This window comes from Trachemys scripta, chromosome 3, assembly GCF_013100865.1.
Source record: "Trachemys scripta elegans isolate TJP31775 chromosome 3, CAS_Tse_1.0, whole genome shotgun sequence".
NCBI lineage: Eukaryota > Metazoa > Chordata > Testudines > Emydidae > Trachemys > Trachemys scripta.
Window position 1 is genome coordinate 168,127,081 of NC_048300.1, and position 14,942 is coordinate 168,142,022.

Sequence of the window (14,942 nt, forward strand, 5' to 3'; positions counted from 1 at the left end):
TGTCTACAGCCAAGCTCTAAGATATAACCGCATTTGCTCCAATCCCTCGGATAGAGACAAGCACCTACAAGATCTCTATCAAGCATTCTTAAAACTACAATACCCACCTGCTGAAGTGAAAAAACAGATTGACAGAGCCAGACGAGTACCCAGAAGTCACCTCCTACAAGACAGGCCCAACAAAGAAAATAACAGAACACCACTAGCTGTCACCTTCAGCCCCCAACTAAAACCTCTCCAGCGCATCATCAGAGATCTACAACCTATCCTGAAAGATGATCCTTTACTCTCACAGATCTTGGGAGACAGACCTGTCCTCGCTTACAGACAACCCCCCAACCTAAAGCAAATACTCACCAGCAACCACACATCACTGAACAAAACCACTAACCCAGGAACCTATCCTTGTAACAAACCCCGATGCCAACTCTGTCCACATATCTATTCAAGTGACATCATCATAGGACCTAATCACATCAGCCATACCATCAGGGGCTCGTTCACCTGCACATCTACCAATGTGATATATGCCATCATGTGCCAGCAATGCCCCTCTGCCATGTACATTGGCCAAACCGGACAGTCTCTACGCAAAAGAATTAATGGACACAAATCTGACATCAGGAATCAAAATACTCAAAAACCAGTGGGAGAACACTTTAACCTGTCTGGTCATTCAGTGACAGACCTGCGGGTGGCTATATTACAACAGAAAAACTTCAAAAACAGACTCCAACGAGAGACTGCTGAGCTAGAATTGATATGCAAACTAGACACAATCAACTCCGGTTTGAATAAGGACTGGGAATGGCTGAGCCATTACAAACATTGACTCTATCTCCCCTTGTAAGTACTCTCACACTTATTATCAAACTGTCTGTACTGGGCTAGCTTGATTATCACTTCAAAAGTTTTTTTTCTCTTAATTAATTGGCCTCTCAGAGTTGGTAAGACAACTCCCACCTGTTTATGCTCTCTGTATGTGTGTATATATATCTCCTCAATATATGTTCCATTCTATATGCATCCGAAGAAGTGGGCTGTAGTCCACGAAAGCTTATGCTCTAATAAATTTGTTAGTCTCTAAGGTGCCACAAGTACTCCTGTTCTTCTTTTTGCGGATACAGACTAACACGGCTGTTACTCTGAATACAATCATATAATGAAATGAGTTGGGAATCTTGGAAGCAGGCAGACCCCACTCTCTGCTGGTAAACACTCCACTTACTTCTGCCTGCACTACAGATGTGATTCACCTCCCCAAATGGTGATTACTAGCTGCTGCTCCAAGTTGGAAACAATCAGGGGAAGGCAGGTCACACTGGAACGTTAGCCCAGGTACAGGGAAGAATTAGCATAATGCCAGTAGTGTGCTAAAGTGGAGAGGGTGGGCCAAGGGCAGAAATAAGATTATCAGGAAGAATGAAGCTGAGAAACTACTACGGAAATGGAAAGAGTTATTGGTCGCCAGAAGAAGAAAGAAAGGGAGAGCGAGGAGGAGGATGGAATGAGGCAGGACTTCTGCCAGATTAAGGAGAGAGTATAGGAATTTACTTGCCTCCAGTCCTTCAGGAGAGAGAACAAAACATGAATAAAATCTGCTTCAGTGTTCAAACAATTAAAGCAGAATTTACCCTCAATGCCTCAAAAATCACTGACTTTTCTAAAAACAACCCCAACCAATAGTAATATTTTACCAGATTATTTAGTGGTTTCAACAGAATAATACATATCAACTCACATCAGACATACGGCCTTTATAATTCACTTCTGAGTCATAGGTCTTCCACTACAAGTGGGATTAGTGTGTAATCCTGTTTTAGCTCATTTTTAATGCTCTAGTGCCTTATAAATGTTATGTTGGCTTTTATACAGACATACATAACTCAGGTTTGTTCACTGTAGTAAAGAACATCACCGTTTCTGTACAGTGCAAAGTAATTAAGGTTACCTTGGTTGAGGTTGCCATTATTCTCACATAAATGAGAATCATCATGGGCAGGCGGTGCATTTGAGCATGCAACTCACAATCCTCAGGGACAGTGAATGCAAGAGTGGCTTCACTGGAGGAACATAAACGTTCAGGGACACAGTAGAGATGTCCTATCTACTGTCCGACTGCCCCTGGGCTGTTAAGGAAGATGAAAGTCTCAAGACAGGAAAGCATCAAGCTGGAGTGGAGGGAAATGATCCCATAGTCAGGGCCCACCTTCCAGATGATGTCATGGTATCCACTTGCACTGAGGATACCCTTCCGGGGGCAATTATTAAGACGAGAAAGGCAATAATAGTAGGGGATTTGATTATTAGAAATATAGATAGTTGGGTTTGTGATGACTGGGAGAGCTTCATAGTGAATTGCCTGCTGGGAAAGCAGCGGATCTTTTGAGACATGTAGATAGCCTTCTATGTAGTGCTGGGGAGGAGCCAGTGGTGATGGAACATGCAGGTACCAGTGACATAGGGAAAGGGAGGAGAGAGGTCCGGGAGGCCAAATTTAGGTTGCTACGTAAGAGATTGAAGTCCAGGACCTCTATGGTAGCATTCCTACACCTACTATAAAGTGGGTACATAACTGGCTGAAAAACCATTCCCAGAGAGTAGTTATCAGTGGTTCACAGTCAAGCTGGAAGGGCATATCAAATGGGTCTTTCAGGGATCAGTTCTGGGTCGGTTCTGTTCAATATCTTCCTCAATGATTTAGATAATGGCATGTTTGTGGATGATACCAAGATGAGAGGGATTGCAAGTGCTTTGGTCTAAAATAAATAGGATGAAATTCAATAAGGACAAATGCAAAGTACTCCACTTAGAAATGAACAATCAGTTGCACACATACAAAATGGGAAATGACTGCCTAGTACTGTGAAAAGGGATCTGGGGGTTATAGAGCATCACAAGCTAAATATGAGTCAACAAGGGAAAACTGTTGCAAAAAAAGCAAACAACGTTCTGGGATGTATTAACGGGAGTGTTGTAAGCAAGACACGAGAAGTAATTCTTCTACTCTTCTCTGGGCTGATTAGTCCGCAACTGGAGTATTGTGTCCAGTTCTGGGCACCACATTTCAGGAAAGATGTGGACAAATTGGAGGAAGTCCAGAGAAGAGCAACAAAAATGATTAAAGGTCTAGAAAATATGACCTATGAGGGAAGATTGAAAACACTGGATTTGTTTAGTCTGGAGAAGTGACGACTGAGAGCAGCAGCAGTTCCAGGCACCAGTGCTCCAAGCGCGTGCCTGGAGCAGCAAGCTGTGGGGGGCGCCCTGCCGGTCCCTGCGAGGGCGGCAGTCAGGTAGCCTTCAGCGGCTTGCCAGCGGGAGTCCGCCGGTCCCGCGGCTTCGGCGGCAATTCGGCGGCAGGTACACCGAAGTCGCAGGACCGGCGGACCTCCCACAGGCATGCTGCCGAATCGGTGGGACCGGGGACCTCCCACAGGCATGCCGCTGAAGGCAGCCTGCCTGCCGTGCTTGGGGCGGCAAAAAAGCTAGAGACGCCCCTGACTGAGAGGGGACATGATAACAGTTTTCAAGTACATAAAAATTTGTTACAAGGAGGAGGGAGAAAAATTGTTCTTCTTAACCTCTGAGAATAGGACAAGAAGCAATGGGCTTAAATTGCAGCAAAGCTGGTTTAGGTTGGATATTAGAAAAGCTTCCTGTCAGGGTAGTTAATCACTGGAATAAATTGCCTAGGGAGGTTGTGGAATCTCTGTCATTGGATATTTCTAAGAGCACGTTAGACAAACTCCTGTCAGGGATGGTGTAGATCATGGGTTCTCAAACTGATCGTGACCCCTCACGGGGTCGTGAGATTATTATGTGAGGGGTCGCGAGCTGTCAGACTCCATCCCAAACCCCGCTTCACCTCCAGCATTTATAATAGTGCTAAATATTTTTTAAAGCATTTTAAATTTATAAGGGGGATTGTACTCAGAGGCTTGCTGTGTGAAAGAGGTCACCAATACAAAAGTTTGAGAATCAGTGGTCTAGATAATATTTAGTCCTGCCATGAATGCAGGGGACTGGACTAGATGACCTCTCGAGGTCCCTTCCAGTCTTATGATTCTATGATTCTCTTGAAATGCTTCCAGTTCCATACTCAAGGCTAGAAAGACAAGCGGAACTGCAAGGTCTCAAAGGGTGGATGAGATGGTGGCGTAGGGAGGAGGGATTAGGTTTATTAGGAAATGGGGAACCTTTGGGAGAAAGAGTAGTCTAAAAGAAGGGATGGGCTCTACATAAACCAAAATTAAACCAGATTGCTGCCATGTAAAACTAAAAAGGTTGTAGAGGATTTTTTAAACTAAAAGCGGGGGAAAGCCAACAGGTGCAGAGGAGTACAGGGTTCAGATGGAGATGTCCTTTAGGGATGAATTTTTTAAAGGGGGAACTCAATATCCTAGTAAAAAGGATAGGAAAGACAATGATAAAGTATAGGTAGGTGCTAGTGAGGAACAATAAAATGAAACAGAGTCCCATTTAAGTATACCACTTGAAGGCAAGCACCTGAATATTGACAAAATATACAAGTGCTTCTGTACAAATGCTAGAAGTCTAAATGCTAAAATAGGTGAACTGAGTGCCTGATATTAAATGAGGCTATTGATATAATAGGCATCACAGAAACATGGTGGAATGAGAATAATCAATGGGATATGGTAATACCAGGGTATACAATATATAGGAACGATAGAGTGGGTTGCGCTGGTGGGGAAGTGGCACTATATGTGAAAGAAAGCATGGACTCAAATAACGTAAAAATCTTACATGAAACAAATAGTACCATAGAACCTCTATGAATAGAAATTCCATGCTTGAATAAAAAGAGTATAGCAGTAAGAATATATTCCTGACCATCTAAGCAGGTGGTGACAGTGTCTGTTAAATTCCAAAGATATTAAGAAAGGTTACAAAAGCAGAAAGCATAATAATACTGGGTGATTTCAGCAATCCCCTTATTAACTGGGTACATGTCACCTCAGGATGCGATGCAGAGATAAAATATTCAGACACTGAAAATGACTGCTTCATGGAGCAGCTAGTCCTGGAACGCAATTCTTGATTTAGTCCTAAGTGAAGCATAGGATCTGGTCCACGATGTAACGATAGCTGAACTGCTTGGTAATAGTGACCATAATGTAATTCAATTTCACATCCTTGTAGGAGGTCAAATACCAGAAAAACCCTCCACAGTAACATTTAACTTTAAAAAGGGGCCCTATACAAGAATGAGGATGCTTGTTAGATGGAAATTAAAAGGAGCTGTCACAAGGGTTAAATGCCTGTAAGCAGCATGGGAACTATTTAAAAATACCGTAATAGAGGCTCAGACTAAATGCATACCCCAAATCAGAAGACAATAAGATGACCAAAAGAATAACCATGACTAAACAGCATGCAACAGAGCCTGTTAGAGGCAAAAAGGCATACTTTAAAATTTGGAAGTCGAAACCTAGGGAGGATAATAGGAAGGTGCACAAACTCTGGCAGTATAAGAGCAAAAGTGTAATAAGGAGGCCAAGAAAGAATTTGAGAAGCAACTTGCTAAAGATGCAAAAACTAACTTTAAGATATTTTTAAAGTAAATTAGAAGTTGGAACCCTGTCAAATAGGAAGTGGGGCCAGTAGGTGACCAAGGTGTTAAAGGAGTACTCAAGGAAGATAAAACAACTGCAGAGAAGCTAAATGAATTCTTTGCATCATACTTCACTGCAGAGGATGTGGGGGAGATATCCTCATCAGAGCTGTCCTTTTAAGTATGGTCCCACATTGATGTATCAATGGAAGAAGTTTCAGAACAAACAGTAACAAGTCACCAGAACCAGATGATATTCACCCAGGAGTACTAAAGGAACTGCAATAAGAAATTGCAGAACTTCTAATGGTAATATGTATCCTATCGCTGAAACAAGGCTCTGTACCAGATGATACAGTGGTCAGACAGCTTTTTCAAACCAAAGTAATGTTTAATCTGAATAGCAGGAACAAAGCATAACACAAGAGACAAAGGACCTTAGCAATCTATATGCATATCTGCAAAAAGAAGAACAGGAGTACTTGTGGCACCTTAGAGACTAACAAATTTATTAGAGCATAAGCTTTCGTGGACTACAGCCCACTTCTTCGGATGCGTATCTGTTTCACCCAAGGCTTACCATCTCCTAGAAGCTTTGGAAGACTCAGTTGCTTCAGACCCATGCCACAGGACCTATCTATTTGTCTGTGTCAGTCTGCTCCTCACGAGCTGCTCTGAACAACTGCCTTGTCCCCTTTTAGAGAGTCACCTTTTAACCATTTCAGTTCTTTTGATCTGTCTGTTCCCAGCCTTAGCAAAACAGCTGTGTAACTTTGCCAGGGCCTGCAAAGAGCATCTTCACAGCTAATAATTCAGATATTTGTTTCTTAACCTCTTCACTTATTTACCAAGGTGTCTTATTTGGATTCATTGTTGTTAACTTCTTGCTCATTTCCTGACAGCTCTGTTATTAACTAACCCTACCTGTATTTATGGTCCATATTCTAAATTAGTCAGACAATAAACGTTTCCCAGGACCCTGTCACATTCAGGTTTCATAAATTAATACAGACCAGTCCCTTGTCCTTCACAGAGAGAAAACAGTGGATGATGACCACTGCTCCTTTCCAGTGAATAAGATGGAGAATATCTTATTGCCCATATATAAATCCATGGTATGCCCACATCTTGAATACTGGGTACAGATGTAGTCTCCTCCTCTCATAAAAGATATACTGGCATTAGAAAAGGTTCAGAGAAGGGCAACTAAAATGATTAGGGGTTTGGAACGGGTCCCATATGAGGAGAGATTAAAGAGGCTAGGACTTTTCAGCTTGGAAAAGAGGAGACTAAGGGGAGATATGATAGAGGTATATAAAATCATGAGTGGTGTGGAGAAAGCGAATAAGGAAAAGTTATTTACTTGTTCCCATAATATAAGAACTAGGGGCCACCAAATGAAATGAATGGGCAGCAGGTTTAAAACAAATAAAAGGAAGTTCTTCTTCACACAGCACACGGTCAACCTGTGGAACTCCTTGCCTGAGGAGGTTGTGAAGGCTAGGACTATAACAGCGTTTAAAAGAAAATAGATAAATTCATGGAGGTTAAGTCCATTAATGTCTATTAGCCAGGATGGGTAAGGAATAGTGTCCCTAGCCTCTGTTTGTCAGAGGATGGAGATGGATGGCAGGAGAGAGATCACTTGAACATTACCTGTTAGGTTCACTCCCTCTGAGACACCTGGCATTGGCCACTGTCGGTAGACAGGATACGGGGCTGGATGGACCTTTGGTCTCACCCAGTATGGCCATTCTTATGTTGAAGCCACACAGTTCACAGATCAACTGGTTATTCCCCAGCTGTTCTGTCAGTTTGCCCAGTACTACTGTGATGAATCCCCCATTGTACTTCTAAATCATGTGGCGCCTTCTGTGACAGGACAGGAAGATGCCGGATTTCATTCCATGAGCCAAGCTCTGCCTGACTTATGCCCTGTGGAACTCCACTGTTCTCAGAGACGTTACAGGGTATATTATTCAGGGTTAATTATTTTCCCTCTGTGTTTAGCAATATTTTATAGCGGGCATGAGCATTAGCTCACAAGACTAATGTCAGGTAAGCACATATTTTTCAAATATCTTGCTTTCCAAAGAGAAAAATACAAAGAGTGAGAACTGTGTTTTTCTCCGACACATATAATTTGCTCAACTCTGATAGACTGTAAACAGCTTAGATAACCTCCTCCCTCTTAAAGGGATTTTCACACATACATGTTTCAAATGGGTGAATTCTGATTTAATGTACAGTATTTAGAACAAGATAGTCACAATGAAATTGAGGTGCTGAACACACAAAAGGGGAAAGGACCCAAGGGCCCTTAAAATAATGTCTTTGGATGCACCTCTCTCATAATGTACTAGAGTAGCTAAGCTGCTCCTGAGTCCAGGTCTCTCTCAAGCTAGTCCACACCAATCCATAGTGCTGACATTGTTGGAGTGGAATGCTGTTTAAAATTAAGCTCTGTAGTAAAATCCTTTCACACCAGATTTGTGGGCTTTAGGGTCTCTGCCAACTTGTTCAAGAATCGAATTGTAAAAACACACCACAGTGACCTATTTACATTTTGCTAAACAAAAGTTTACTTCATGTGCCCTCACTGGTCTGGGATTGCATCCCAGAATGTGACAACAGCACCTCCATGAGGCAGGTAAACATACCATTTCACAGAAGGGTAAACTGAAACTGAAGAGGGTAAGGCCAACCTTTTGTTAGGCATCTCAGTCCATACACAGACAACTATATAAGTACCCTGATATTACAGATGTGCTGAGCATTTGTCTCTTCCTGAAGTCAATGGGAGCTGCAGGTGCTCAACCCCTCTGCAAATCAGGCTGCTTATACCGATGAATTTAGATGCCTAACTTTTGGCACCCAAGTTTGCAAAGGTAGGCCTAAGTAACTAAATAACAAGTCATACAGCAAGGCAGTGGCAGATTTGGAGTTTTTATAATTTAACATTTATTTTTGGAAGTTCCTTCAATACACAATGGAATCACGATCTCCTCCTGAAAGACCTTATAGCTAAAAACAAAACTCAGGAATATTGAATCCCTGTTTAAATCACTAGAAAGGTGGCTTCCCACAGAGTAAAAAAAGACAAAATAAATTAAAACAGAAACATGCCATGGCAAGAGGTTGTACTGCAAATCAGGGTTATCTTACTTAAGGAGTACTTTTGAGGGGAAAATATAAACTGTAGTTACTCACCTACGATGAGTAAGAAAACTACCACTGACGTGTCCCGAGCCATCACATCCTGGAGTTGGACATGACATACCTTCCGTCTTCACTGACTTCCAAGAGAACTGTGAGCCATTTAAGTACCCATCCTTTTGCCTTTTGGCAGCTAGAGGGCACCCTGATGCACTGCGATGGGATGCATACTTTCCAGTTATATGACCCTGACCATCACAACCAGGAACTGGACATCTGGATAGCAGATAGATGAGATAAACTTTATTGTCTTGCCATCATATACCTGGTAGCCTCTACAACAAAGTCAAAATAAACCTGACATGAAAAGAAAGAACAATCATGCTCTATGGACTTAAAAAAAATCACCAAAAATACCTCAATGGAATAGTCAAACATGTGAAGCTAGAAGAACTTTGTTAATCAGAAAAAGATTTGCAGCTCTCAAGCTGATACAAAATAACCATGCTAATCAATGGCAAAGTCCCAGGCTTTCCACTTACACTGCATATCGGAGAGAAAGTAGCAGGGTACATGTTTGAAATGAAAGTGTCTATTATGGTAAACAGCACATTGGGATCAAAGTGATAGTTACTGAGCTTCAGTGACTGACTAGTGAAATTTAAAAACTCTAAAATTTTTAAAATCCCACCTGGCATAGTTCTATGTGCATTTTAGGAATGCGTATGAAATGTAAAGGTGACTTACTTTAAAATTATGGGAATGTTATAAACACTTAGATATCAATCAAACCTTTGCCATAGTTAGTACTTCAAAGGGACATTGTCAGATTAAAAATCATGGGCCAAAGCTTCAGAGATTATAAGCACCCACAGATCCTATGGGGGCAGATCGTGAAATGTGGTAAGTGCTCTCACCACTCACTGGCTACTAGAGGCTATTAAATCTCACAGGATTGGGCCCAGAGATATCAATGGAAAGAAGTTTTGGGTGCTCATCAGGTGCTCACTGTTGCTCAAGATCTCCCCCCCATATATATTTGGCCCCATTTATTTTTAAGAAACAAATGTTGTTACCTGTGCTAGTAGGAGCAGTTTAGAGTATTAAACACTGAATGTACTTTTCAGCATGTTGCTGCTTGATTAAATTTTACAATTTCTGTAGCTTGGACAGTCAGTTTCACTGTCTGGTTATCCTACACTAAAACAATGCTTGGGGTCTGATCCTGAAAGGTGCTGAGCAGCCTCCACACTGACTGATGTCAATGGGAGTGGAGGTCATTCCACATCTCACAAGGAGAAACACGGGCCAAAATGTCCAAACTTGGGTGCCTAAAGTTAGGCACTTGCTTCCATTTGTAGGCACCCAAATCACTGGCCTGGTTTTCAGAGGTGATCATTCACAACTCCCGTTGACTTCTGAATCCCTTTAAATACTTTGTGTGTCAGATGTGGCTTGTCCATAATGTTTATTCACTGTGTTAATAGAACAAGGCTGTGAAGGACTTGAAGTTTTTTTATTTTTTATTTTCACTTTTCATTTTCACAAGTTTTTCAAACTTTCCAAATACAAGAGATCAGATCCTCAGCTGGTGTAAATAAGCACGGCTCTTGACCTGAAGTCAAGTCACTGAAGGCAGTGGATTTATATCAGTGGAGGATTCAGCATTTACTAGCAATTGAATTTGTTTTAAGCAAACCAGATACGACTGTTCCATTGATTTAAAAACAATTAACTGTGCTCTTTAGTTCAGCATATCTTTGTTCTTGAATTACTATGACAAATATGATAAAGTTCATATTTTAAAAAATCAGGCTGTAGATATACCTGCGCTCATAATACACACAAAGGTTATTTGACTAGATTTGTACTTACCTAATTGGCTCTTGGTCTTCTTTGTCTTCCTTGCTTTGTGCTATCCTGATTCCACTTTTCTTTGCTCGTGGACAACCTGAGAGACTGAGTGAAAGAACAAGTTTTTAAAAGTAATTCCTCATTCCTGACTATAATTTATAAGGGCTCTACAAAGGGACATTCTTTGCACATGAAATACTACAGGCTAGATAATACTGTCTTGTTTTCAGCAGTTATAGCTCTGATGATTTAAACAATAAAGACAGTTGGCAATAAAAAACCACAAGGGGGAGCCAAGTATCTCAGATTCTGACTGAAGGCTGGGACTGGGAGTACTTTGCACACCACACACACAGCCCCTAAGGAGAGAAAAAGCAGCTTTCCAAATCTCTGTCTAATGATCCCTCCAGCTGACTCAGCAGAAGCAGTGATAGGCTTCAGAAGGAGTGGGATCCAGTATTTTATGGACAGAAAGACAGCATGTCCTGTGCGTGCTTGAGATAGACATAAGAATAAGGAGTAAAAGCAGAAAAGATCTCTATCTTTTAAGGATGGAGGGGAGGGGGGGAGTTAGAAGATCTTTTAGGGGATATATTAAGACAGTTAAATTTTCTAAAATTTTCCTGTGGAACTTGCATTCAGGAATTTGTTAAAGAATCATGGATAATAATATTTCACAGACTACAAAGTTGTGCAAAGACTTCCTGGAAAAAAATAAGTAATGTAAGCAAGGGAAAATCTAATAAAGCTAGCTAGCAAGCTAGGTAAAAGTACTTTGTATTAGGCACTGAAAATGTATTCAGCACTATACAAGATGCAAAGAAATATACCTTGTATCCAAAGACCTTCCCGTCTGAGTTCTTCTTTACTATATAAGGTATAGTTTAGATAAACTCTTTCGCAAGCTTTTCAGCAACTGAGTAGGTTTGAAAAAATTGGGCATATTGGGCTAACCAGTCAGAATTGAAGGAAAGTTACTTTTACCAGTTGCTATGTGTGTCAGTGACACAAATGTGTACATCTGAAAAAAACAATGCTTTATCTTTAACTCAAACATTATTTTCACCTTCACATATGGATTGGAAGCTGGAAATCCATCAGAGGCATAGATAGGTGTCTAATTGCCTTCAAAAGCAAGTGCCTCAGGAAAATACTAGGTATTAAATGAAATAAACTTATAACAAATGCCAGGATTTGTCAGAAAGTTCAACAACTCTTTATCTCCAGAAAAGAAGATGGAAATATCTGGGATATATGTTAAGAATGAAGCCAGAGTGTCTGCCATGGCAGGCATGCCATTGGGCAGGTGGAGGAACATGTAAAAGGGGCTGACCTAAAGAATCCCTCCGTCAAACAGTATTTAGGGAGGCAAAATTTATGGGAATAAACAACATATAAGCTATACAAAGACTGGCCCAGGATAGACAGGGACAACGGAAACTTGTTTGTGCCCTAAGTGACATCTGATGGCAAGGAAGGATTCAGATGGCTTTGTTTACTGCTGGCCTCACATATTCTGCGTCCACTTTTACCAACTACCAAAAATTTCTTGAATACTCGGTTTTCCAGGGGATCTTCAAAGATTGGTAGTGGGCACTCGTCAGGCATCCATTTCTTGCAGACAACTCACATAATTACTACAAGCATCACAACACGCATGCACCCAGATACCTGACTTTGGTAATTAGGACTAGAACATTGGCCCTTCAGCTGCAAGGACAGAGGCCTCTAGCATGAGTTGAAGGAAATCTCCCTTGTCTAACACTAGTAGTAGGTCCCTTATTCACACTGTGGGCCAGCCACTAGAGTTCAACACAGTTGTACATAACATCAGTACGTTACCTATATTTAGTAACTCATCCGATCAGCTGTTAGCTGCTTGTTCTTTATGTGGAAATCATCACCCTCTCTCTAAACTTCTGTTACAGATGATTCTTTTAAATCCGTTTCTATACATGAAATCTCTTCTGGATGTCCTGCTGCCCCTTGGAATTCCTCACCTTTTGTCCCCTCTGACCCAGTTCTCCTCACTGTCAACAATCTCACTATTTTCTCTGTCCCACAGGTATGACACACCAACTACTGACACTACAACACTAATATGTATGAATTATTTAGGCAGATATTTAGGAGATAATTTTAACAAGCTTAGGGCATGTTTAAACATTTATCTAGCTTGTTGTTCTTTAAATTACTCCTATATACTACTAATTCTAGCTCTTAAATAGCACTTTGCATGAGTAGATCTCAAAGTTTAGACATCTTGCTCCCATGGTGAAAACACAACATTATCTCATTATCTGTCTGTTGGTGGGTAGTGTGTTGCTTAAAATTAGAGCTGGTTGGGAATTTTCCATCAAGATCTTTTGAGAGAAAATGTGGTTTCCCATAGGAATCTGTTCATTTTGTTGACTTTTTTGGGGATATTCCTCTTGGGAATATCAAATTAAAAAAAAAATTGGGGATCAGTTCAACCCAAATTGAAAATGTTGGGGTTGTTGAATAGAATCAAAATGGTTCAGTTCTACATTAATATGGGTCTGTCTGAGCAACAGGAAGACAGAAAAAGAATTGGTCACAAGGAGTTAAAGGGGTAGTTAAGGAAGATTTGGATATTACTATAAAGATAGTGCCATCTACAAGTCGAAACATGAAGGGGGCATACGAATGTTTAGAATATCTGTCATGTAATTTCCTTGCAACGCCAGCTACAAGAGTGCCATGCAAATGCCTGTTCTCATTGTAAATAAGAAGCGGGCAGTATTATCTTCCGCACATGTAAATAAACTTGTTTGTCTTAGCAATTAGCTGAACAAGAAGTAGACTGAGTGAACTTGTAGGTTTTAAAGTTTTACATTGTTTTGTTTTTGAGTGCAGCTATGAGAAAAAATAATAATCCTACATTTGTAAATTGCACTTTCACAATAAAGAGATTGCACTACAGTACTGGTGTGAGGTGAATTGAAAAATAATATTTATTCTGTTTTTTACAGTGCAAATATTTGTAATGAAAAAAAAAAATCTAAAGTGAGCACTCTACACTTTGTATCCTGTGTTTTAATTGAAATCAATATATTTGAAAATATAGAAAAACATCCAAAATATTTATAATACATTTAAATTGGTATTCTATTGTTGTTTAACAGTGCAATTAAAACTGTGATTAATTGTGACTATTTTTTTAAATTAAGTTCATTTGTTTTGCATTAATCGCTTGAGTTAACTGTGATTTACAGCCCTCACTTTTTTGCATCAGTCTTCACTGCCAAGAATGTTGGAGAAATACAGCCTTTATGTGATGAATTGGGAGAATCTGAATTCTGTGTGAGATTATGAGCCCTCTGTACAAATCTTTACCAAGTTGCAAGCTCCATTTTGAACATGCATTACATTAGCTTGTCTATTGTCTGCTTGCTTCCACGTTGGACTAGAATTCCAACAGTGGGTGGCAAAAGGTTAACAAAAGACTTAAGTGCCTGACAGCTGAAATGTAATGACTCCACATAAAAAAATAGACTCCAAAGGAGAATTGGTTTAGCAGGAGAGAGATCACCTAGCAACAAAGTCATCTGGTAGGACTCTGTGGTCACCTGTTAAGGCTGACCTGAGAATCACCTGACTGAGGAGACAGGAAGGTTATAAAAATCAGAAGCTGCTATTTTTGCTCTATTTTCAGACATTTTTCACCAGTTTGAGATGAGGGAGGCTGCTACAGAGGCCAGATGAGGCAGAAGAGGGAGGACCCTGCCTATCTGAACAAAAATGGTCCCCGAAGATTCCCAAGGGAGGGATGAGCTCCCTGCCGTCTCAAAAATGATACTGCAGAACTAAAGGAGGTTTACAGAATGGTGACAAAAATGCTCACTGGCCTGGAAACACACTCCTCTGAAGAGGAATTTACTTTAGAAAGAAGACGAGTAAAAGGGGACATGAAAATAGTATACAAAACACTGAATGATCTAAAGAAGGTAGATTGGGAATTTCTGTTCTCCCGGTCTCATAACACAAGAAGTAGAGGACATACAATTAAATTAAAAGGTGAGAAATTCAGAACTGATAAAAGGAAATACTTTTTCACACGTGTGATTAAACTGTGGAACTCATTGCCACTGGTATTAGTTGAGGCCAAGAACTTAACAAGATTAAAAAAAGAGATTGGATATTTATATTGATATCACAAATATCCAGCACGTTCATAATTAATGATAACAAAAATACTGTATGTGATATTAAACTTCATGCTTCAGGGCTTAGCCAACCTCCAACCATTAGAGGGCAGGATGAACTAATGGGAAGGCAGATTATCCCACATCTGCTCCTCTGGGGTTCTTACACATTTCTCTGCAGCATCTGG

The 14,942-nt window shown here is 40.5% G+C and overlaps 1 protein-coding gene across 11 annotated transcripts in view; it reads right to left on the reverse strand.

Annotated features, from left to right (window-relative positions):
- Positions 1 to 14,942, reverse strand: part of MYT1L (myelin transcription factor 1 like) — a 384,470-nt gene that overhangs the window by 21,771 nt on the left and 347,757 nt on the right. For all 11 annotated transcript variants that reach the window (XM_034766417.1, XM_034766420.1, XM_034766422.1 and 8 more), the window contains 2 exons: positions 10,610 to 10,693; positions 8,789 to 9,010 (listed from right to left, as the gene is read on the reverse strand). In XM_034766417.1, the coding sequence (XP_034622308.1) occupies positions 8,789 to 9,010; positions 10,610 to 10,693 (306 nt within the window). The remainder of the gene's footprint in view (positions 1 to 8,788; positions 9,011 to 10,609; positions 10,694 to 14,942) is intronic.